Source organism: Malaclemys terrapin, chromosome 21 (genome assembly GCF_027887155.1).
Source record: "Malaclemys terrapin pileata isolate rMalTer1 chromosome 21, rMalTer1.hap1, whole genome shotgun sequence".
Lineage (NCBI taxonomy): Eukaryota > Metazoa > Chordata > Testudines > Emydidae > Malaclemys > Malaclemys terrapin.
In genome coordinates, this window is record NC_071525.1 from 6,680,308 (window position 1) to 6,704,054 (window position 23,747).

Genomic DNA, 23,747 nt, shown 5'->3' on the forward strand with positions numbered 1-23,747 from the left:
TTGCCAGTAGGAAGAGTGGGGCCAGCTGGAGACCCCAAGCCACTGGAGCAGCCCGGCTCTCCCCCTAGGGGGACTCATCCCTTTCCTATTTGGCATCACGTGCCTTACAGCTTAAGGGGCCATTAGATCCTCTCGGCCGCCCCCCTGCCTAGCACAGGCTGGTAAGTTTCTCCCAGGGACCCTGTTCGCTCTGCCCCACGTGCGCCTTGCCATGGGCATTGGCGCCAGCACTGGCTGTGGTGCTAGCAGCCGGTAACCCAGGCTACTGTTGGCACAGCGCTTTGGAGAGGCTGGGGGCCTTGGTTACAAAGCAGCCCAGGAGTTCTGCAGTGCCCACCCTGGCGGGTGCGGGGGGCATTTGAGGAGCTGCCAACAGGGCTTGTGCAAGGTTCACTGATCTATCCCTCCACCCCCTCCCCTCAGCCTCATGTTTGGATACCAAATCCTGGTTACCCAGGAGCTTCTCTCTTCAGGGGATCAGACCAGCCCCTGGTTCAGGCTGGTGTGATCCTCCTAGGCTCCAACCACCCCAGCTGCACAGCAAAGGATGGCTCAGAGAGGGGTGATGGAGAGTAGGTTGTGCCCCAGGCAGGGAAAGGGGGCTGCAGGGACCCCCTGGCCAACCACCCTGTGCTGCTGGACAGGGCAGCACTTAGGGACAATGGGTAAATAGGCAGGCCTGGCTGTGGAGCGGCTGGGAGGCTGGGGCAGGGAGAGGAGAGACTGCCCCGTATGCTGAAAAGGGAGTAATTCCTCCTCCCTCCCTGAGGATCTCTAAGCACCTTGCAGCTTTAGGGGATGAACAGTGGGATGTAGGTTAGTTTTAACCCTTTCTTGGAGAGGGGGAAGCTCTGACAGCAACAGCTGGAGCGACTTGGCCAGGTTCACCAAGCAAGTCCATGGAGGAGCCATGACTAGAACCCAGGAGTCCTGACACCCTCTTCTAACCAGCAATCCGTACGCCACAGGTTGAACCCTGGCGTCCTGGTTCGATTCCCTGAATTCTGTTCTAACCAGTCGCTGCTACTCCGCTCCTAAGGTAGGTTTTCTATTCCTGGGATCATCCTAGTCACCCTTCTCAACACCTGTTCCAGTTTGAAGTCATCTGTCTTAAACAGGGGAGACCAGAGCTGCGCGCACTGTTCCGGATCCTTTCCTCGGAGAAGATTGTGCTGGGATTTCAAGGAACACGGTCGCTTGCTTTTATTTTTTAACAAGGGTTTTCATCCAGGAGTGTTTTTTTCAGGATCCATTTGCCTTTGATGAATCTCTTCCCTGCCGGAGGGGAAACAGACTCATTCTGGGCCTGCGTGAAGAACAACCGGGGCTGCAAACATTGCTGCCAAATTTCTTGGTAAAAGTTCAGGTCTCTGCGAGGGCTTGTCTGTGGGGTGAGTAATTCCAGAACAGAATCCATTTTGGATTAAGCCAATTCAGAATAAGGCACTCTTATTCTGGTTTAAGGGCGTCCTCACATGGAGTTAACCAGGAATAGTTAATCCGCTTTCAATTCAGACCCGCCCTCATTCCGGATTAGCTTTTGTGTGTAGACAAGCCCTGATGCTCAGAGAGGCTTGCATCCAACTCCTAGAAATGCTGGCACCTTCCAAATGGCTGGTTAGGGACAGCCTCCAGGAAGGATGGTCCAGTGGTTAGGGAGATAAACCCAGATCTCCTAGGCTAATTCCTGGTTCTCCCACTGGCCCTGTGTGACCTTTCCTGGCCTAGGTCCTCAAAGTAAATTAGGCTCCCAACAGCCTTTGAAATCAGTAGAATTTAGGAGCCTCAATTTGAGGATCGGGGCCTGAGTTCACACTGCGGTGTGCAGTGGTGGAGAACAGGGAGCCCCGGAGCTATGCTGGTCCCGCTGAGGAGCTGGCCCTGAATCCCAGCAGAGCAAAGCGAATCGGGGCTCTTCTGTGGTAGGCCTGAGAAGGCGTTTTATTTCCAGTTAGAACCACTGTGTCCAGACCAGCATCGGGGGAACAACCCTGTCTGCCCCGAACTGCTGCGTTTGCTAGCAGGCTGCAAAGCACCAGAGATGCTACCTCTCCCTGGTGCATTGACAGCCCGGGGGCAGGGACATAGATGGGACTGGCACAGGGCGAGGGCTGCTGGATTCGCTCAGCCTGGGGAGGTTAGATCCGCGAGCTGCAGTGTCAGGGAAGACAGCATCCTTGTGCCATGCACCACACCCGCTCTGCATTGCAACACGCCAGCATCAGGGAGAATGGCAGTGTGTCACGCACGGTGCCCTCACGCCGCATTGCTGCTTTGCCAGGCTGCGCTGGGGGGTTCATTGCGGGCAAGAGATGTATGGTTGACACCCAATTAAACCACAGAGCAGGTACAGCCCAGGTAAGCAGCACAGCAAACTTCCCCTCCCCAGCCCCCACTGCCCTGCTCAGGGGCCCTGGCCTTGAGGCAGAGGTACACTGGGGTGGAGGGGTTAGTATGCAAGACCTCTGGGCTGCTGGCAAGGGGTCCGGTTAGTACCAGCCCTGCTGGTGGGTTGGTGTGACGGGGGCTTGTGTTGTGCTGTGTGACGGGGACTGGGCTGAGACCCACCGACTCGTCTCACAGATGCCACCCAGCAGGCAGCCAATGGGAACAGCTGTGAGTCACTCCCAGCCCCAGGCAGGATGGGCCCCGGTGCCTGGGGGGGCGGCTGTGTGTGCCCTCCCCAGACTGGGTGGGAGGTAACCCCCTAAGGGAAACCTCCTGAGGCTGCATGGGCGTTACTCCTACAGCTAGACTGCCTAGCGCGTCTCCAGGCCTGCCGGCCCCGGGGGTGTCTGTGTCGCTGCCCCACGGGGGCCGAGGCAGAGGAGTCGGGGCAAGTTGTGGGGTTCAGGGGCGGTGGCTGTCGCCTGACACTGCGCGGCTGGAAGAGGATTTGAACACAACGTCCTTTTGCTCCCGGATCCTCTTCGTTCTGGCTCAGGAAGAAGAGACAAGCAGAAATGGTAAGGTAACCCCCAAACCCTATAGGGGCTGTGTGCCCGTTCCACCCCCATAGCAACCCCAAATCTTATAGGGGCTATGCACCTACTCCCCCCATAGTGACCCCAGTTCCCCAGGGACTATGTGCCCGCTCCCCCTGCGGCTACCCTGTTCTTGCAGCTGGTCACCTAGGCTGCGGCCTTGCTGCGATCAGCTCTGGTTAATAACTGGGGAGCTGGGCGGGAGGGCGGGACACCCTAATTCAGGGGATCTGAGTTGTGGGATGTCTGCACAGCCTGGGGACATGGGGGGCCGGGGACCCCACTAGTGTAAATCAGCATCACTTCATTGGCTCCAGTGGAGCTACACCTGATTCTCCCCTATTGGCGCCAAGGGAGTGACACCCATTTACACTAGCTGGGGCTCTGGCCGGGGGTCTTTGCCAGGCACTGCCCTGCTCTGCTGACAGAGGCTGCTGGAGCCTGGCTGGGATCTGGAAGCTACAGGTGTTTAAGGGTCTCTGCCCTTTGGCAGCTCCAGTCCCCTCCTCTCCCCTCAGCCTGACACACACCCACCCACCCACCCACATGGGGCAGGGGAGCTGAGACAGCACAATCAGGGACAGGGCTATAACTGGGCTCAGGCCCGTGGTCCGCGCCCCCCCCCCCCCCCACACACACACACACTCACTGTATTCTCTTCACCACAAAGTGGATGGTGAGAAAGATGCTGAGACAGCCGAAGAGGGTCCCAAAAACGATGGCAACGATTTCACCTGCCCGAGGAAGGAAAGGGGAGGGTAAGGGCTGTGCTTGGGGAGGGGGCTCTCTGAGGCAAGAGTGCGAGCGGGGGATGGAGTGACCCGGGGGGGGAGGGAGGGTCCCAGTCATTCCCGGTGACAGCACGTTCCAGTGGCTCTCAGCTGCTCTTTCCTGGGTCCCGAGGCTTTTGCCCAGCTGAGAGTCACTGTTCCCCATTGCCGATGAGTGGCAGATGTGCTCTGCTGAGGACTGTTGGAATTGCATGCTATCCCTTTAAGAAAGAGGGGTGTAGGGGAGGGGGGCATTCCTGCTGGCAGTAGCAGCAATTGGAGTCAGTCTGGACAGAGCCAGCTGGGGGGGTCGTTGTGCCTCAAGGAGCAGCCTGTTTTCTCTCTCTCTGTTTTGGGGATCTTGCGTGTTATCCAAAGTCTCTGTGCGTCTGCCGTGACCATACACCATGGGCCCCTCCTAGCCCCACTATGCATAACAGAGAGGGCCATACCTGCAGAGTAGGCTGAGGGACCTGCAAGAGAAGAGAGAGGCAGATGTTGATGATCTCTAACGCCCCATGTGGGCCCAGGCCAGGCTCAGGCCCTGTGGTAGATTCTGACAAACACGTGGCTTCCTGTCACCTCCCAGTTGTCGTCCTGCTGCCACAGCATGGTGACAATGGGGCTAGAACTCAGACCCTCCTGATCCAAAATCCTAGCCCACTGTCTCTATCGGAGGGTCCCCACTCGCTGGGTGCAGTACAGGGCTCATGACATGCAGGTGAGCAGTTCTAATTCCCTCCAGCAGAGGGCAGCGGTGCCACACGGCCCGTTCATTAGCGTATTCTCTCGTGTGGCATAGTCTAGTCGAATGACTCCAGCCAGGAAGATAGAAGCCCTAATGCTACCACCAGCCCTTTGGCTCTGGGGTTAGAGCCCAGTGTGTTTGGAGCTGGCTTCTACCTGGATATAGCTTGGGGCATCGCTCCATAAACTGGTTGCTGCAATTGGGCTGGGGTCTGGGGGGGTAGGTAGCAGCCGAAGTCTTAATGAGAGGGTGACGTCCTGTGGAGAGAAACAGGAGTCAGATCCCCCAGACCAGCTGAAATCTAAGGGGGGCCCTGTTCTTCCCCCACCATGCCCTGCAACTACCCCCCACCTGTGCCAGCTGGGCCCGCTGCACTCACCCACGGGGAAGGAGGAGAACACCACCCTCTGGTTCAGCGGCTGAGGGGCTCGGTAATTGTCCACCAGAGGCACAGGCAAAGAGTTGGCAGCTTTGGTAGAGTACAGCCCCACCTGCAGCCTCTCCAGCTGGAAGAGAATGGAGCTGTGAGGAGATTGCCCCCCTCAAAGTCCTGGGGTGTCCCCACACATGCACAGTATGGGGAAGAGATGCCCCCCCAAAGTCCTGGATTGCCCCCTACACACAGCATGGTGAGGAGATGCCCTCTCCCGCCCTGGGACCACCTTTCACACTCTCCACAGCTCAGTGAAGAGACGATCCTGATCCCCTTAGCTCTAGTCTAGACTCTGGGGTGTCTCTCCTCCCCCCACCCCCCAGCTGTACGTGACTCATGGCATTGGCGCAATTTGAATGCTAATGGGGCAGCTGTTTTAGAACCCCTGAGCCCCAAACAACAGCGAGTACCTGGGAGGCGGAAATCCGCACCCGCTGGTGGAAGACGGTCCAGAGCACGTTCTGGGAACAGGGCGGTGTGGTCAGGGAGCCGTTATAGCGGAAATAGTGACCTAGCTGCCCGGGCAGCAGCTCATGAACGTTGAAGGGCGGGATGGAGACTTTCTGACCTGCAGGGGTGCCGGAGGGGACCGTGTTAGGGACGCAAATTTGGGGGCCAACATTTGGAGCTTTGTTCTCCTCCCTTCTTCCCCCTTTCTTCCACACGCACTTGGCACAGGTGCCAACGGCCCCACGAGGCTCAGGGAGGGTGGGGTCTCTTCTCCTGGCCACCAAAGTCCCAAGGGGGTTGCGTCTGCTGCCTGAGTGAGTGCCTAGAACATTGGGTGGTTTTTGATGCAGATCCCTTGCTCACCCTCCATCCCCTGATCAGCACCGCACCCAGCGTGAAGAGCGAATAAGGAGGGGTGTTAAATCCCACCCAATTGCACATGCTGCTTTCAGCCCCAGCTCCTTCTCTGCAGCAGTAGCCCAGTGATATTACCCTTAGAGCCAGGCGGCTGGTTAAAGCAGGAGACATGTTTCAGTGTGGAGAACGTCCTGTGTAGGCTTGCTGGATTGTTCCTGATGGGGACGGGAATATACAGACCCCCATGCTGGCTGGAGAAGGGTTAATGAGAAACTGTGAGCTTAGTCAGCCCCACCTGTTACACCTGGGCGAGGTGTCAAGCCTGGAGGGAGGGGTTGGAAGAGGAAAAGCCCAGCCCAGGAATGGCTGACTGGAGCAGTGTCTCTTGTGCTAGTCCCTTGAGAGAAGACCTGGAGCTACCCAGAGGTTGCTAGACACCAGCAGAGCCTTCCTTAGGCAGGTAGGCCTGGCACGGGACTGCCAGGGTGCTTTGTTCCCTGGGACTGCTGCGTTTTCCTTTTGGGGTCTGCGGAGGGGCGTGCCTGGAGAGGGGCTGGTGGAAAGGCCGAGAGGCAGGCTGGGCTAGGACGTAGGCCAGGGAGGAAGCCAAGGATCTGAGCAGACAGACATAGCTGTTTATTACAGGGTCTCTGGGTGGGAAGGGAACCAGATGGAGAAGGAGGGCCTGGGTTTCCAAGGAAGGTGGCAGGGAGGCACTGGTGGGAAGGGGTGCAAAGGACTGTTAAGTCTGAAGACCCAACACAGCAGCTGGGAATCAGCTCACCCTGGAAAGGCTGGGACCATGTGTGACCTGGCCAGAGGGCCGAGTCAGGGGATGGTGGCCACTGCAGGGTTGGGATGGTATCAGCTGGGGAAACACTCTGCGATGTCATGCCCACCTGTGAGGGGGCGCGCTGGCAGTGAGTTACCCTTCTACACTGTGACGTTGTGCAGTCTATATGGTTTTATAAAAACTTGATAATAAGTCAATATAATGTAACTGAGCTGGTTTTAGAAAAAATAGGGTAATAAGTGAATGTAACGTAACTGGGATATGCTTCATGCAAAAGGTCTCTTGTAAGGTATCATTACAAAGCTTATAATCTACTGAGTATGATCATCTGATTTGTATAAATGTACCACTCTTGTATCTAAAACTAGAAATATAAAACATAACTCTGAGGGCCTATTGTAATTGTGTAAAGTGTGGACCATTAATGATGGTTTGGAATCTTGATGACTCCCATTGTCTGCAGATGGCTGTATTTACCTGTGAGTCTTCCTGTATATGTGTGTGCTGGCAAGTGAGTAATGAAGTCTTGCAGTGACATGTGATCATGTCACCTGAACTGGAATCCATCTTTAACCTGGTGCTTTTCCAGTGAGGGGGGGTGGAAACCCAGAGAGACAAAGAGTTCCCGCCTTATGCAAAAGATATATAAAGGGGGGAAGAGAAGAGAGAGGGAGAGGAGCCATCGTGAAGAATCCCCTAGCTACCACCTGAGCTGCAACAAGAGCTGTACCAGGGGAAAGGATTGTGCCCAGGCCTGGAAGATGTCCAGTCTGAGAAAAACTTACTGAAGCCTCTCTGAGGGTGAGATTATCTGTATTTAGTTTGATTAGGCATAGATTTGCGCATTTTATTTTATTTTGCTTGGTGACTTACTTTGTTCTGTCTGTTACTACTTTGAACCACTTAAATCCTACTGTCTGTATTTAATAAAATTGCTTTCTATTTAGTAATTTACTCAGAGTATGTATTAATACCTGGGGGAGCAAACAACTGTGCATATCTCTCTATCAGTGTTATAGAGGGCGAACAATTTATGAGTTTGCCCTGCATAAGCTTTATACAGGGTAAAACGGATTTATCTGGGTTTAGACCCCATTGGGAGTTGGGCATCTGAGTGCTAAAGACAAGCACGCTACTGCGAGCTGTTTTCAGGTAAACTTGCAGCTTTGGGACAAGTGATTCGGACCCTGGGTCTGTGTCTGGAGCCAGACGGGAGTGTCTGGCTCAGCAAGACAGGGTGCTGGAGTCCTGAGCTGGCAGGGAAAACGGGAGCAGGGGTAGTCTTTGCACATCTGGTGGCAGCTCCCAAGGGGGTTTCTGTGATCCAACCCGTCACATACACAATCTAGGCTCTGTCCAGTCTAGCCGAAAGACCAGGGCTGGCATTATCAAAGGCGCTTAGAGGAGGAGACACCCAGCTCTCGTCCCAACCTAGCCACGGATCTCACGCCCTGTCCCAGGGGAGGCTATCCGCTTGTCAAAAACAAGCTGGCGAGGTGAATTATTACAACTTACAGGTGCCTTTGCGGGGAGAAAATACCAGGCACCAGAGGGCTCTTTAATCTAGCAGAGCGAGGCTTCCTTGGCTGGAAACTGACACTGGACAAATTCAAAGCCGAAACAAGGCACAAATCTTTATTAGTGCGGGGGGTTAACCGTTGGAACAAACTGCCCAGGGAAGCGGGGAATTCTCCATCTCTTGACGGCTGCAGCGGAAGACTAAATGCCCCTGTGGAGCAGACCAGAAGTGTGTTTAGCCCAGTATCCGGGATAACGGAGGAGATTCGCTGGCCTGTGTGATACAGGAACTCAGCCTGGATGGTCTAATGGGCCCTTCTGGTCATAAAATCTAGGAGTCTGTGCCAGGATCTAATGACTCTCGCTGCTAGGAAATGTGCCCTGACATCTACCCTGTACTGTCCTCTGCTCAGTCTCATCCCATCCGCTTAGCTTCACCCCCGCCGCCCCAAACAGTTCCTTTCCTGGTACCACAGCCAGGCCCCACACCCCGCCTGGGGACTGATGGCCTCACCTACATACTGGATGTTCTTCAGCCGATCGAAGATGTTGTCATAGGCAGGGTTGGCCACGTCGCCGACCTGATGGAAGGAATGGAGAACAAGAGGCTGTAGGTTAGCACTGAGCCCCTGGAGGGAAGCTCACAATCGATGCCAAGGCTGGATGGCCCAGTTATATGGCTGGTTGAGTGGGGGCCTGCCCCGTTCTGTTCTATTTGGGGTCTTAGAACCACCTCGGCACGGCAGTCTCTGAGCATCTGCCAGTCCTCAGGGCCGGTGCTACCATTAAGGCAAACTAGGTGGTTGCCTAGGGCGCCAAGATTTGGGGGCACCAAAAAGCAGTGCCCCCGATTTTTTTTACAGCTTTCCTGGGCTGAGCTGCCGGCAGCGCGCTGACATGTGCGGCTCAGACTTCCTCTCCCAGCGCAGCAGCCGCTCCACTTCTCCCGCCTCCCAGGTTTGCAGCGCCAATCAGCTGTTTGGCACCGCAAGCCTGGGAGGGGAGGAGAATTAGAGCAGGGGCGGCATGCTCGGGGAGGAGGTGAAGCAGAGGTGAGCTGAGGTGGGGAGCTGCCGCAGGGCTCCCTGGGGGGAGGGAGCTGCCGTGGGGGGGGGCGCCTGAGGGCAGGGGCAGGGGGCGGAGAGCTGCCGCAGGGCTGGGGGGGCGGCACAAGGTGGAAGTTTTGCCTAGGGCGCAAAACTTTCTTGCACCAGCCCTGCCAGTCCTGGACTGAGCCGCGTGACTCGCATTTGTCCCATGGGGTTCTTTCTCTTGCACGCTCTGTCCAGGGGAAGAGGTGTATGTGCGGTGGAATGGTTTGAGTTGGTAGGGTTGCTTTTTTAAATGACCCAGCGCTGGCTGCTGGGTGCCTACATTACATCAGGTAGGAGGAGCGCACCTTGCACTTGGAGCCGGGACGGGGGAAGTTGGTGATGGTCTGTAGTCTCCAGGGGTCCGGCCCCTGAGAAAGCTTGTCTGTCGCCTATACAAGCTTTACCCCGTTCCCCGCAGGCTGGCTGCATTGTAGGACCCACCAGGGCTGCCCCGCCTCAGTGGGTCACGGGCAGGGAGCTCACCTCGATGAGGATGCCCAGCACGGCCAGGCTGTCCGCCCGCTGCTTGGCCTCGCTGATGTTGGCGTAGCTCTCCGAGTTGTAATGCACAATGTGCAGCTGCGGGGAGAGGGGGGGCAGATTCTTAAAGGCGCAGTCTCTGGGGGCCCCCTTCCCTCTCACAGCCATTAGCAAATGTATCCACGCACCATCCACTCCCGGGGTGAACAGAGGCACCGGGAAGGGAAGGGACTTGCCTACAGTCGTCCCGGGGGGCTCAGTGGGAGAGGGGGTAAATGCACTGTGCTAGCCTGTAGTGAGTCGGTGTGGCTCCCCTCCTGCCCAGAAGAGGGAGCCCACGTGCCGGCACCAGAGTGGGTGGGACCACCACCGCCTGTCCCCGCCCCCCGGAAGTCAAGGGGCGGGACAGGAAGTATAAAGGCCGGCCGCCAGAGCTCAGTTGGCGGCCAGCCACCACAGGGAGCAGACGTGCGGCCGGGAGCTCCCGGCCGGGAGCCCGTCGAAGACCCTAGCTGGCCTGAGCTACCCCGGGCCCGCTACGAGGAGGAGCCGCCGGAGCCCGTTCACGCCCGCCACTGGGAGAACCCCTGGGAACCGAACCCCGCTAACCCTGAGGGTGAGACTGGACCCGAACCCCTCAGCCCCTGCTGCTATCCAGAGGAGCCGCCTGAGGACCATTGGCCGGACTTCCCGGCAGAGCTACCAGACTTGCCGCCGAGCCCGGGCAGAGAGGAGCCCATGCAGGTGGACTGGCCCGATCCCGGCGCAACGACCGAGGTAGGCTGTGAGGGGGATCACGGAAGTAGCCCGGGGGTAGCCGACCCCGGTCCGGCTGCAACTGAGTGTGAGCCTATGTCAGTGTGTTGCGGTCTGGATACCCCACTGACCAGCAGCGGCAGCAACCGCTGTTAGGGCCCCGGGCTGGAACGCAGTGGAGTGGGTGGGCCTGCGTTCCCCCCTGCCACCCTCCGTACGGGTGGCAGGCTTCCCCCTCACCCAACGCTCGGCTACAGCAAGCCTAGGCGTACCTTTGAACTATTTGCTCGCTCAGCCCCTGCAACAAGGGCCTGAGCCTAACTGTGTTTGCCCCGCCCTGCTCCAGGGCCTGGGCTCTGAACTATTTGCTCGCTCAGCCCCTGCAGTCAAGGGCCTGAGCTTTAACTGTGTTTGCCCCGCCCTGATCCAGGGCCTGGCCTCTGAACTATTTGCTCGCTCAGCTCCCTGCAGTCAAGGGCCTGAGCTTAACTGTGTTTGCCCCGCCCTGATCCAGGGCCTGGGCTTTGAACTGTTTGCTCGCTCAGCCCCTGCAACAAGGGCCTGAGCCTAACTGTGTTCGCCCCGCCCTGATCCAGGGCCTGGGCTTTGAACTATTTACCCGCTCAGCCCCTGCCATAAGGACCTGAGCCTAACTGTGTTTGCCCCGCCCTGATCCAGGGCCTGGGCTCTGAACTATTTGCCCGCTCAGCCCAGCAAGCAAGGGTCTGAGCTAACTGTGTTTGCCCCGCCCTGATCCAGGGCCTGGGCTCCTGAGCTTTAACTGTGGTTGCTCCGACTCTGCACCAAAGAGCCGGAGTTTCAGGACTAACTGACTGCTTATTCCCAGAGTAGTGAGTCGGTGTGGCTCCCCTCCTGCCCGGAAGGGTCGAGCCCCGGCTAGGACCTACTACATAGCCCCACTAGGGCTGATCGTATTGGCGGCTGGAGGCTGGGTTCAGACTCTCCCCAAGCGTTAAGCAGTTTAGTGCTAAGCACTGGTGGCTTCCGGAAGGTAGAACAGGACCTTTCTTCTCCTCCTAATCCCTCCCGCCTCCACCGGCCCCTCTAATCGCCCAGCCCCAGTGCGGCAGTTCCAGGTACAATCTCCCCTGCCACGGCTCCAACGGGAGACCTGGCTGGGTGGGGATTATCCACCAGATGGTACCAGCACAAAGGGAGTAACTGGTTCCTCCTCCATCCCCAATTAAAACCCTTTGGCTTTAGGGGAGGTCTCGCAGCCTGCGGGGAGGGTGGGACCTGGTAACCCCATAGATTTCAGTGGACCTGCACCCGGGGTAGCTTTGTCCCCAATTGCCCGGCTGCTCTGGCTAAGAAGGGAGAGGATAATGGGGCACTGAGAAAACTGCCCTCTGGCCCCCCAACCCTGGGGCAGGAGCACACTCACCTCGGCAGGGAAAGCCTCCCCGTTCACCTGATGCTCTGACCCGCCGGCCTGCCCCCTGCTGCCCCAGTGGAAGTGCAGCTGGACGGCCGCATAGGTCTGCGGAAGCCCCCGGAGGAACATGGACGGGGGCAGGGACATCTCCACTGCGGGGACAGACGCCCAGGGGATGTTAGTGCACGGCACGGAGTCTCCCAACCCTGTACATCCTAGGGCCCTTGCTGCCGATGCCCGCTGGGAGGCTCTGGCCGGCGGGGAGCAGAGATGAGGCCGTGCTGGGCCGTCTCCCTCCCACTAGGAACGCTAGGGCGTGCGGTGCAGGGAAAGGCGTCCTTATCACCAGTGCAGACCTTTGGGATCTGCAGGAGAGGCCCCCCCCATGCATCCCACATCGCCAACCCCTTGTGTTCAAACAGGACGAGTCCTGGCCTTAGAATGCCAAAGCCGGCCCCACGACAGCAGGAGATGTGACCCAAAGAATCAGGGGCAGGGTCTTTTCCTGCCTTCTGATCCCTGGGAGCACTGGGGTCAGCTTCTCAAGCTGGTCTCCAGAACCAGGTGGGCTAGAAACTATTCACCAAAGCTGAGAGTCTCGCATCTCGCCCTGCCTCCAATGCTGAATATCCCAATACTTGCCAGACAGGTACAAGTGCTGGCAACACTGTGACACCCCTTCCGCCCTCCCTGACCCCTGCACCGCTACGCCCCAGAGATACACACGAACACCTCCTTACTCACATACAAACACACTCCACTTTCCTCAACACTCCACACAAACACATGCACCTCCCCACACTCGCACGCCAAGCACACACCACCCTGTCACCAACACACACCCCTCCACACAAATGCCCTGTCACACAAGTACACGCCCTTCCATGGGCCCACTCCACACAAACACATACCTACGCACACACTGCCCTCTCTACATCAACACCCTGTCAAACACACAATCTCCACACACACACTTCTCTGTGCACACACTCTGTCATACACACTCCCCTCCCTACACACACATCACACAAACATCCTGTCATACCCCCCCCACACACATGCTCCCCTTTCCACATACACCCCCAATCACAACTACATGCCAACACCCCCCTCCAACACACCACCTCTCTCACTCGCCCCTGCTCCAGGCTGGGGGTGATGCACTGGGCTGCGAGGGGCTGAGCAATGGGGCTGGGAGACCCTGCCATGCCCCGTGTGCACTGATTTGGGTTCCTCTTTCTCCAGAGGGCTGTCCCTCCCCACTGCCCATCCTGGAGGGGCAGGGGAAGCTCTGCCAAGGGGGCTCACTGCACTGGGCTCTGTGAAGTCTAGTGCCTGGCGGGCGAGTTTGCCCCACTTTGGGACTGGGGCCGGCTGGTCTGCAGTGCATGACCCTCACCCGGCACTCCCAGGCCTCAGCCCCTCCTAGGGAGCCCCAGTGAGAGACCTTCCCAGGGGGTGGGACCGGCTGGATCTGATTATAATTCCCAAGGGAAACTCCTGGGGAAGGAGCTATCCATGACTTCTCCCCACATGGCGTGTCCCTGGGACCCCAACAAGGCTGAGAGACAGGGGTCAGCAATGGGGCAATAGCTGACCAGTCTGTGGTGCCATAGCAACAGGGCAACGGTTGACCAGTCTGCAGTGCCATAGTAACGGGCCAATGGCTGACAACTCCCTGGTGCCATAGCAATGGGGGCAATGGTTGACCAGTCTGCAGTGCCATAGCAATGGGGCAATGTCTGACAGCTTCCCGGTGCCATGGCAATGGGGCAATGGCTGACCAGTCTGCGGTGCCATAGCAATGGGGCAATGTCTGACAGCTTCCCGGTGCCATAGCAAGGGGGCAATGGCTGACCAGTCTGCGGTGCCATAGCAATGGGGCAATGTCTGACAGCTTCCCGGTGCCATAGCAACGGGGCAATGGTTGACCAGTCTGCAGTGCCATAGCAACGGGGCAATGTCTGACAGCTTCCCGGTGCCATGGCAATGGGGCAATGGCTGACCAGTCTGCGGTGCCATAGCAATGGGGCAATGTCTGACAGCTTCCCGGTGCCATAGCAACGGGGCAATGGCTGACCAGTCTGCGGTGCCATAGCAATGGGGCAATGTCTGACAGCTTCCCGGTGCCATAGCAATGGGGCAATGGCTGACCAGTCTGCGGTGCCATAGCAATGGGACAATCGTTGGCAGCTCCCCACCCAGTGCCATAGCAACGGGGCAATGGTTGACCAGTCTGCAGTGCCATAGCAACGGGGCAATGTCTGACAGCTTCCCGGTGCCATGGCAATGGGGCAATGGCTGACCAGTCTGCGGTGCCATAGCAATGGGGCAATGTCTGACAGCTTCCCGGTGCCATAGCAACGGGGCAATGGCTGACCAGTCTGCGGTGCCATAGCAATGGGGCAATGTCTGACAGCTTCCCGGTGCCATGGCAATGGCTGACCAGTCTGCGGTGCCATAGCAATGGGACAATCGTTGGCAGCTCCCCACCCGGTGCCATAGCAACGGGGCAATGGCTGACCAGTCTGCAGTGCCATAGCAACGGGGCAATGGCTGACAGCTCCTCAGTGCCATAGTAACGGGGCAGCTTCCCGGTGCCATGCAGGAGGCTGTGGGGGGCCAGAGTCAGCATTGGGGCATTGCCTGCATTTCCTAGTGAGGTTTAACTGGATGAGTAGCTGCCGAGAGAGGGGGATATGGAGAGGCTGCCGCAGCAGGGGAGTGGCAGAGGAGGGGGCTCTTGTGCCAGCAGCGGGGAGGGGGATGGAAAAGGCTGGCGAGGGGAGGGCGCAGGCAGGCCTGGGGGTGCGGAGGAGGAGACTGTTGCTCTGAGCAGTGAGATTGTGCGGAGGGGCACGGAGAAGGCACGGAGAGTGCTCTCGAGGCTCCTAGGGAGAAACAGGAGGGTCCCAGCCCACCTGGTGATGCCCCTCCATTCCTGGGGTAACACCCGCCCGCCCCGACTGCAGCCTCACCTGTGTGCCCGTTGTTGAGGAGGGTGAAGGCCCCGTCCCCAGGGCTCCGGTATCCCTGGGGCTCGATAGGCGGCAGGGCCGGGTCGTGCTGCACAGACTTGGTCTGGATATCAATGGGGGACTGGGCCTGCCCCCCGCAGTCCGGGTAGTCATTTGACCAGTGCGCCTGGCCGTGGGGGCCTGAAAACAGAGAGTGCAGGGGGGGGGTCAAGCCCCTTGGGGAGGGGGAGGGGAGGTGTCTCTACCAGCTAGATTTGTGCGTGGGCCAGTTCTGGCCCCGGCAGCGCGATTTCACACCCCCGCCCTCGGTACGACGCGCCATACACAGCTGTGGCCGTGACAACGCTCAGCATTTCAGCAGCGCCTCCCGTCTGGGGAATCTCAAAGCCCCCCAGAAGCTGCAGCTGGAAGGGACAATCCCCGTTCCATGGGGGAAGAATGAGGGCGCGGAGAGGGGACGTGACTTGCTCCTTGGGTCACGCAGCAGCAGTAAGTTGGACACCCCAGCAGGCCTGACGCCCAGTCCCCTACTCTAATCACCAGATTGCTTTCCCGCCCCCGCCCCTGAGCTGGGCCTTGAGTCCTGGCTCCCATTTTCCTGCCGTAACCCCTGGATCGCGCAATCTCCCCTGCGTAGCACCAAGCTCTTTACAGCTATGCCTCACTTCACTCATGCAAGGACCAGTCCTATGTCAGGAGAAAGGCTGGCTTTGCGGCTAGGCACAGGGACGCGGGCAACGGGGTTCAGTCCTGACTACCACAGAGCGTAACATGGGGAGAATGATGCTTTCCAAAGGGCGGGGCCATGAGGTGCTTGGCAGATGCTCGGACAGGAGACCGATAAAACGCTCAGTAGAGACAAGCTCTAGCCAGGGTTTCTATAGGCAGTTTGGATTTAGACGTGAAGCTCTTTGGTGCCTCTCTTTGGTTTGGCACCAAGACCATTTCCAGTGCCTGCATCAGTCACAATAATCTGCTTTGTACGGCTGTGTTTTTCCCGACGGGCCAGATTTCCCTAGGCGCTCTGGAGCAGAAGTTCAGAACCGCTCAGCACCCTCCGTTGGAGACGGATATCCAGGAGCTTTCAGCTCCCACCGTGACATGCCCAGCTGGGTTTTCAAAGACCTCAACAGCTGATAAGCACCCTGATCGCTTAGGAAAATCTGGTCTCATTATGGGTGCAGAGCACTTACAAATTCTGGCCTGTGTGGCAAAGTCACCTGGACTCCGCTATCTACCAGGGGAATTAGGTGCCTAAAGACCTTTGAGGAGCTGGACGCGAGAGCCCTGGTTAGAAGTTCCCTTTCTGTTCAGGAAAATGCCAAAAATCAAAATAACCGTGAATAAGTGATTATAATAACGCACGTCACTGTCTAGGCTATGCCTGTTTCACTTTTCCCCTGAGTGTCCCGATCTGGCAGGGCTGGACCCAGCCTAATTATGCCGCTTTTAAAAGGCGGCTCTGCCTCACCCAGGCCACTACAAGGCAAATCGGGTTTTCTCCAGCACTGGCTGAATGAGGAGGCTTTTGTATGAAGGACCCAGCTTGGGAAGGGAGGCCAGAGCCCCACAGTTATTTGCATCTGAATGTAATCTCTGCTATGGTAATTAGTTTGCTGGAAACATTTTCCAACCGGGGAAGCACAGATAAAGCTGTTTGCTTTTCCTGCCACTGCGCCATTGTTCTTCCACTGGCCCTGGACCTGAAGTTACCCAGAAAACAAAGAACCTCCAAATCAGCTATACCCACAAAATACAGGCATTCTCGGTGCCCCGTCTGGCTGTTGCTAGGAGCTCCCAGAAGCCTCTGGGCCTAGGGCGCTCGACATCCATGCCTGCCACGTAAAAAACGCACAGGCGTCTCATACGTGGCTTGGGTCTGCTGGGGCAAATGGGCTTGCTGGCTCAGCCAAAGTCCCCTCCCTGCCCCCCTCCCCTCCACCGCCGGGTAACAGGCAGGCCTCCGAGCGTGGGTTCAAACGAGTTCCTGCTGCTGCCCTTTCCAGGTTCCTGCACAAAGCTGTGCTTTCAGGGCCCGAGCTTAGGTGGGGATTACGTACGATGGGATCAGCCGTGCCCAGCTGGCTCTGGGCTGCACTTTCAGATAGGTGCTGGCTCTGTGCTAATTGGATTTGTTAGGCTTGTAGGCAGTTAGCTGGCGATCTGGATGGTGGATCTAGCACTGTTACATAAGGGCCCCGGGAACACAATGGGGCCATTCTAGCATAGGAACTAGTTGGGGGAGAATCTAGGAGGCCTAACACTCCAACAAAGCCAAGGGCTAAAGCACTGGGTAAGGACTGGGGTTTGGGGTACAGTGGTTAGAGCAGGGGACTGGGAGTCAGAACCCCTGGAGACCTGTCCTGCTGTGGAAGAGATGAATCACTCCCCTGCTGTAACTACAAGGCCATGTTTCCTTCTAAAGCCTGGGATAGAGTCCAGGAGTTCTGAGTCATTGTGCGCCTGCTCTAACCACTAGACCACATAGTCCTCCCAGAGCTGGGGACAGAACCCCGGAGTCCTGAAGCCCCAGGCCTCCCTGCTCCAACCCTCCCCTTCCCAATGCTGAGAAAAAAAAACAAGGAATCTTGACTCCCAGCCACCCTGCTCTAACCACTAGACCACATTGTGCTCTCAGAACGGGGGACAGAACCAGGCATCCAGTTCTCCCTCTGCAGGATACGCACAACACCCACAGAGGCCAGTAGGCATCAGACCGCTGAGTTCTGTTCCTGGGTCTGGGAAATGGTGATGCCTATTGGTTAGAGCAGGATCTAGGAGCCAGGACTCCTGAGTTCTTTTCTCAGCTGTGGAAGGGGGGTGGGATCTCGTGGTTAGAGCACACAGTGAGCCAGGACTCCTGAGTTCTTTTCTCAGCTGTGGAAGGGGGGTGGGGTCTCGTGGTTAGAGCACACAGTGAGCCAGGACTCCTGAGTTTTCGTCTCCGCTCTGGAAGAGGGTGGTGTACAGTGGTTAGAGGAGGAGGCTGGGAGCAAGGATCTCTGGGTTCTATTCCTGGGTCTACCGCTAAGTCATTCCCTTTCCCCCTGTGTAAATGGAAGTAATGTGTGTCCCCCCCACCCCCCCGCATGGGGTGCTGGGTTTAATCACTGAGGCTTTGCAAAGCACTCGAAGCTCCTTGGCTGGAAAGGACCAGGGACAGGCCAAGAGACGCTCTGCAGTGCCCCCTGATTGGCCAGGCCTCCTTGCTCTGAGCATCTCATGAGCAGGCGGCGTCTGTGGGGAGACCCCAGCTCTCTGCCAGGCTGGCAGCACAAATAGTGCACTCAACCCCCAGTAGGAAGAGGGGCAACATCAATCACCATCCATTGCCACCTGCTAGCCAGCGTGGGCATGGTGTTGGCAGGAAGGCGTTGCAGCCTGCCTCGCTGAGCTAGCAGAAGGGAACTGGGGCCTGGAAGAGGAGGAACTGAATGGGAGAAAGCCCAGAATAAAATCCTCTTCCAACCTTACCTTTATATGTCCAGTGGGACCCTGCAAAGCAAGCAAACAAAAGCGCTTCGTCAGCATAACTAACACTGAGTCTGCCTCAATATCCCCTCCCACCTGTAAGCCTTAAAGACCCCTGAGCATTTCCCCCAGGGTCCAGGACAAATCCAACCCCTTGCCTTTACATCCTGCCACCCGTGCGGTCTCAGTGAGTATCCTCCTTCACTCCCTCTTCTGAATGAGATTCCATGCGGCTGTTAAAGAACTGCCAGGTTCCACCCCAGAAGTGGCTGCCTTTCCGTGTGGGGAAATAATTCCCCCATAGAGCTTTGGGATCAAACGTGTTGCGCCAACATCCATTGAAGTCAAAAGAGGGTGGCTTTCAATGGGGCGATGGACCAGACCCTATTGTTGCCCAGGTTTTGTTCTCCTTTTCTCTTTGAAGTGCCCTGCCTTGCTTAACTGCTCCTCTAACAGCAGGCTGGGAAGAGGTCACCCTGCTCCCGGTGCAGGATGAGCAAACAGTCAAACCCTGGCTAGCACGTTCGGCCCTGCTCCTGTGACGGCTGCTCTTTTTGGCCAACACGCTAGGGATCGAACGGGGCATAGGCGCCGACTCTGTGGGTGCAGCCCTGGAGCACCCATGGGGAAAAATCAGCAGGTGCTCCGCACCCACCGGCAGCCAAGCTCTCCCCATCCTCGCCTCCTTGCCCCCTGCAGCGCGCCGCATCCCTGCTCCTCCCAGCGCTTCCCGCCCCCTGCTGCCTAGCAGCTGCTTGGTGGCGCTTAGGACTTCCCAGGAGGGAAGGGGAGGATCGGGGACGCGGCGCACTCAGAAGAGGGTCGGAGAAGAGGCAGGGCAGGGGCGGGGACTTGGGGGAAGGGGGTGGAATGGGGGCGGGGACTTTGAGGAAGGGGTGGAATGGGGGCGGGGCGAGGGTGATGCCGGGGCGGGGCCAGGGGCAGGAGGGGATCGAGCACCCACCGGGCAGAGGGGAAGTCGGCGCCCCTGGAACGGGGCACCTCTGGAGCTACAAGCATGAGCGCAAAACCCCAACCTTTCCTAGCTGGGGCTATAATTCCGGGCTTTCGTAAGACACATTCACCTGGGGGTGGCACTTGCCTTCAGCCCCATCCCTGAGCCGCTTTCTCCCACTACCCTTAAAACTCTTGCGCCCAAACAAAAAGGACATGGGCAGAAAAGGAGAAACTGAAGCTGAAGCGGAACCAGGGGCTGGGCGAGATTAGCGGCTGTCTTGTTAAAAGGGCAGCAGGTCCCGGTGGCAGAGACTTGAGCTAAAATTAAACCCCCAGCTTGGCAAACACATTTGAAGAGACATTTGGGGGCAGAGAGAACCATGGGCTCCTTTGTGCTTTCCCACCCCAGGGCCAAAGATTCAAAGGGACCCATTCTCTGCCTGCCCTGCACCTTGGGACAGTCTCTGCCAGCAACCCCCAGCTGCTCATTCTAATTCACTAGCGCTTTGCACTGGTGCAAAGGCCACCACGAGGGGCAGGGCAGTAGAGAACCAGGCTCAGCGTCTGCGCTCCGCTCTCTAAGCTGCTTGTACTGGCCGCTGTTGGAAACAAACTTTATGGGGCTGATTCAATTCCTAATCCTCTCTTAATGCTAACCAGGGACAGCTGGACCCCTTTGCCGCCCAGTCAAACCACACGCGTGTCTTCTCGTTGGGGTGAATCTTCACCTCCCAGACAGAGGCCTCCCCCAGAAATACCCACGTAAATTATAAGGATCAGAGTCAGAAACTGTGAAGGCAGAAAGGCCCATTAGATCACCTGGTCTGACGTCCTGTGTAAGCCAGGCAGGAGAATTCCTCCCAGTTCCCCTGTGTGGAGCCCAGTAACTTGTGTTTGACTCAAGGTCTTCCAGAGAGGCCTCCCGTTGTGCTATAAAGACCTCAAGACCTGGAGAATCCACCACTTCCCCGGGGGGTTTGTTAATCCCCCTCTCTGGTAAAAAATAAGTCTGCCCTGCTTCGAATGGGAATTGGTCTGACTTTGGCTTCCCGCCATTGGTTCTTGAGCTGCGTTTCTCAGCTACATTAAGAGTATCCAGTGTTTTCTCCCCGTGAAAGTACTTCTACACCATCATCAAGTCACCTCTCGATTTCCTTTCTGAGACACTCAACCGATTGAGCTGCTGGAGTCTCTCACTGTCAGACATTTTTTTCCAGCCCTCGATTTTTTTTTGTGTGTTGCTCTTCTCTGCCCCTGCTCCAATGTTTCAACATCCTTTCGAAAGTGCAGACCCCAGAACTGGACGCAGCGTTCCAGCGTCGGTCTCACCAGGGCGGCGTAAAGCAGTACAATCCCCTCTCCTTCTCCCATCGTGACTAACATTGCCTACTGCCTTACACCCCAAGCAGCCTGGCTGATTTCAGTGGGCTCGCTTGCGGGGTAAGAGGGGCACCGGCTGGCCTGGTACTAGCATGCGAGCTGATGAGATGACATTTCTTCGCAGAAATTAGCGCGTCGCAGCCCTTTCGGGCCCAGCCGTGACGGTACAGTGTTGATGTTCATGTGCGTCTCCAGCAGTGCTCAGTAGTAGAACGGCTTGTTTGCAGAGTTTGCAGAGCCCAGCTCTGGGACGAGAGGTGGGAATGCTTCGCAAGTCTATTACTTTTGTTTGTTGCGTCTCCTTTTGTGCATGATGGGTTAAATTCTGCTCCTGTTTACACAGGTGTAAATCCAGAGTAATGCTACTGAAGATGGTGGAGCAACTCCAGATTTAACCGGGGGTAATTTAGAGCAGAATCTGGCCTAAGTTTTAAAGCAGTCAAATGAAACAAACAATACATCTCTGCTCTGTTAGGTGTTTTGCCTGTAACGTCAGTGAGAGCAGGCTCGGGCCCTATGTGGCTCGATATGTGGCATTTATTTGCCTTAGTACTGTTTTGCTACAGACCTGTCAGGAGCGTTCCCCTGCACAAACCCAACGCTCCAAGGCTTGTGAAAAGTCAGGCCATTAGGAAAAGGGATTCCCAGGCTTGGGCTAATGAAACGGATCTGGGGCCTCATCCGAAGCCCATGGAAATCTTTCCATTGGCTTGCAGCAAGTTTTGGATCAGGCTCTCGATGAAAAGATTCCAGGGGAAACTGTGCAAATGAAAACCAGAGAGTCCCAGGCCACAGTCGCTGGGAACAGTCCCGTCCTCTGGGACTTGGCGAGTTCCTTTTCATGCTAAAATCAGGTTTATTTAAAGGTCTGGCTGAAAATTGGGGTTTGAATCAATGAAAATGATTGTCGCGCATGTCTGCTTTCCCTTGACATTTTTTTTATTTTTCTTCAGAAAACTGAAAATATTTGGCCAAAACCTGTTGGGGGTTTTTTTTCCTCAACACTCCCCCCACACAACACACACACACTTACTTTGGGGGCAATTTTCAGCTGCAATTTTTCAACGAAAAGTCAAAACTTTCCATGGGAAAATCCCAAGCATTTTCTGTCCAGCTGTCCTTATTACCTGTTTTCATAAAGTCTACTCTTCTGCCCGCTTGCTGCATCTGCCCTGGCACTGTTTTAGCTACTGATCACTGTTGAGCAAAGAATAGAATTCATCTACCCGACATATCACGTCTACTCTCTATGACATAATCCCAGGGTTAGCTCCACCCAGCAGCGAAAAACCCTCAGGATCTTAATCCATTGATACAAAGAGATTTCAGCATTGACACCCCCAACGGCCTTATGTTTTGAAATAATATCTTAAAATCTTTACGCAGCCCGTGGAGCTTTGCCTGAGTCAGGACATCTGCACAATGTCCGGTTACCTTTCTTTACGGCCCGCTTTGCTCAATAAATGAATCATCCGGATTGCGGATTGAAAGGTGAATTGCGGAGCCCAGGAAATGACCATATCACAGCAATTTTGGATTCGCACAACTTCCCTTTAGGGTCAGTTTTCTAATGACTCCAACGTTTCAAGCATCATAGAGCAGCCCCCGAAAGCCCATAAATCCGGGTGAATTACACATACAGGACACACTCAACCTCACTGACACCAAAAAGGGTCACAGCCCTGGATGCATATTCATTACAGCGAACATCCCCTTGATCATGCAGAACTTCAGTCACGCAAGCCCACGCAGCAACCTCCATGACATTTAGGTCTTGGTATCGGCCACCGGCCCCAATCCTGGAAAGTGCTGTGTCCAGAAGGCTCAGCTCTTAGCATGATGGGGATATGGCTGCTGGAATAAGGGACTGCGATTTCCTAAAGGGCCATGGGGTGTAGAGATAAACCTGTGGCCGATATTGACATTTTTGGTGGCATTTGACAGCTCACCGAGTCTGGGTTATATTTTTAAAGCACAATCACCGGGGATAAATCAACCGGCTCCTGCAGTGTCCGTGTAAGTCAACAGGAGTCGGGCACAAATACTGAAGGAGATTCAGAGCTGTCGACAGCCAGCGAAGAAATCCGTAATAAATAACCTCGGAAGAAATGCCCCTGCGAAATGCATTAGGATTAAGGGGAGGCCTCAAATTCTGCCTTTAAAGAGAGCTTTGGCATGCCAACGGTTAGCCTGCTTGTTGAACACTTTCTCTCAACACCTTCTCGGCTTTAACCCCTGCTCTGAAGGATACGCGCTTCAATTTAGCACACAGCTCAGTCGGGGATCCCAGCATAGGTGCTGAAACTAGGGGTGCTGTCGCACCCCCTGGCTTGCAGGGGTTTCCAATATATGCAGGATTTACAGTTTGGTTCAAGGGCTCTCAGCACCCCTACTATAAAAATTGCTCCAGCGCCCCTGATCCCAGCGTAATGTCTTTGGAGCAGGGACCTGAGGGCTCGATCCTGCACCCACTGATGTTGATGATGCAGGATCAGGCCTGGAGGGAATAACTAGTAACCCAGGCTCTTTGCAGAAATTCTACGGGGTACTTGTAAGCGGAGTTTGTTCACGTCTGTGACTGGCTGGAAAGCATCACAAAGCATTTGGTGTGCCATTTGTTTAGGAAATTGGTTTCTAAAGCAGACAAAAGAAAAGGCTGAGTGGCCCATGGGAGTTGGAACAGTAGCTCCATTATGGACACAAGAAAGGAACAGAGTGCTGCACTCTTGGGGGGTTCCACAAAAAAAATCCAGCCACCCCCCCCCCACACACACACACCCTCCGCTGTAGCACCCAGAGCCAGCCAGTAGCACCCAGAGCTGTGGCAAGGCTGAGTTGAGCCCGACATCCATGTCTTTATAAGCAATGCAACTTACCATGATTTGCAGCCAGGGCATGGGAAAAACCCTGCAGGAGGATTAAAGCGAGAAGCATCTTCCAAAGCACAGAGTTGTGGCAGGTGATTTTGAGGGGGAGGAAAAAAGTTGATTTGGGGGGGGATAATAAATATGCCCCAGAGAGGTTCCCACCCTTCTCTTCCTCAGCTGGAGGGGAAAGGCGCAGACTTTCCACTTGACTTCAGAACACAGACCTCATGCCACTCACGATTGCCAGTGCGACAGGGGCGAGCAGTTTTTAAGGTGGCTCCGGGAGGCGGCTCCAGTCCAGCCCTGGATGATGTT

The 23,747-nt window shown here is 56.3% G+C and overlaps 1 protein-coding gene across 2 annotated transcripts; it reads right to left on the minus strand.

Moving 5' to 3' along the window:
- Positions 1-1,194: 1,194 nt before the first annotated feature.
- On the minus strand, positions 1,195-23,622 carry CA14 (carbonic anhydrase 14). Of its 2 annotated transcripts, XM_054010919.1 has the most exons (12): positions 23,442-23,622; positions 18,232-18,252; positions 14,758-14,937; positions 11,789-11,931; positions 9,631-9,726; positions 8,568-8,634; positions 5,346-5,503; positions 4,882-5,008; positions 4,658-4,759; positions 4,207-4,227; positions 3,634-3,718; positions 1,195-2,935 (listed from the first exon to the last, which is right to left on the minus strand). In XM_054010919.1, the coding sequence occupies exons 1-12, from the start codon at positions 23,497-23,499 to the stop codon at positions 2,851-2,853; spliced, it is 1,143 nt and encodes a 380-aa protein (XP_053866894.1). In that variant the 5' UTR covers positions 23,500-23,622; the 3' UTR covers positions 1,195-2,850. The 2 variants fall into 2 exon arrangements, with proteins under 2 accessions (XP_053866894.1, XP_053866895.1); XM_054010920.1 differs by lacking the exon at positions 4,658-4,759.
- Between the last annotated feature and the right edge of the window lie 125 nt (positions 23,623-23,747).

Bases quoted from the DNA above. Each gene is read 5' to 3' on its own strand.
- CA14 (XM_054010919.1), bottom strand. From the start codon at position 23,499: ATGCTTCTCGCTTTAATCCTCCTGCAGGGTTTTTCCCATGCCCTGGCT. The intron at 9,727-11,788 runs GTGAGTGTGCTC...CTCTCCCCGCAG, and splicing joins GGGAGGCTTTCCCTGCCGAG to CTGCACATTGTGCATTACAA. The intron at 8,635-9,630 runs GTGAGCTCCCTG...TCCTTCCATCAG, and splicing joins TGCTGGGCATCCTCATCGAG to GTCGGCGACGTGGCCAACCC.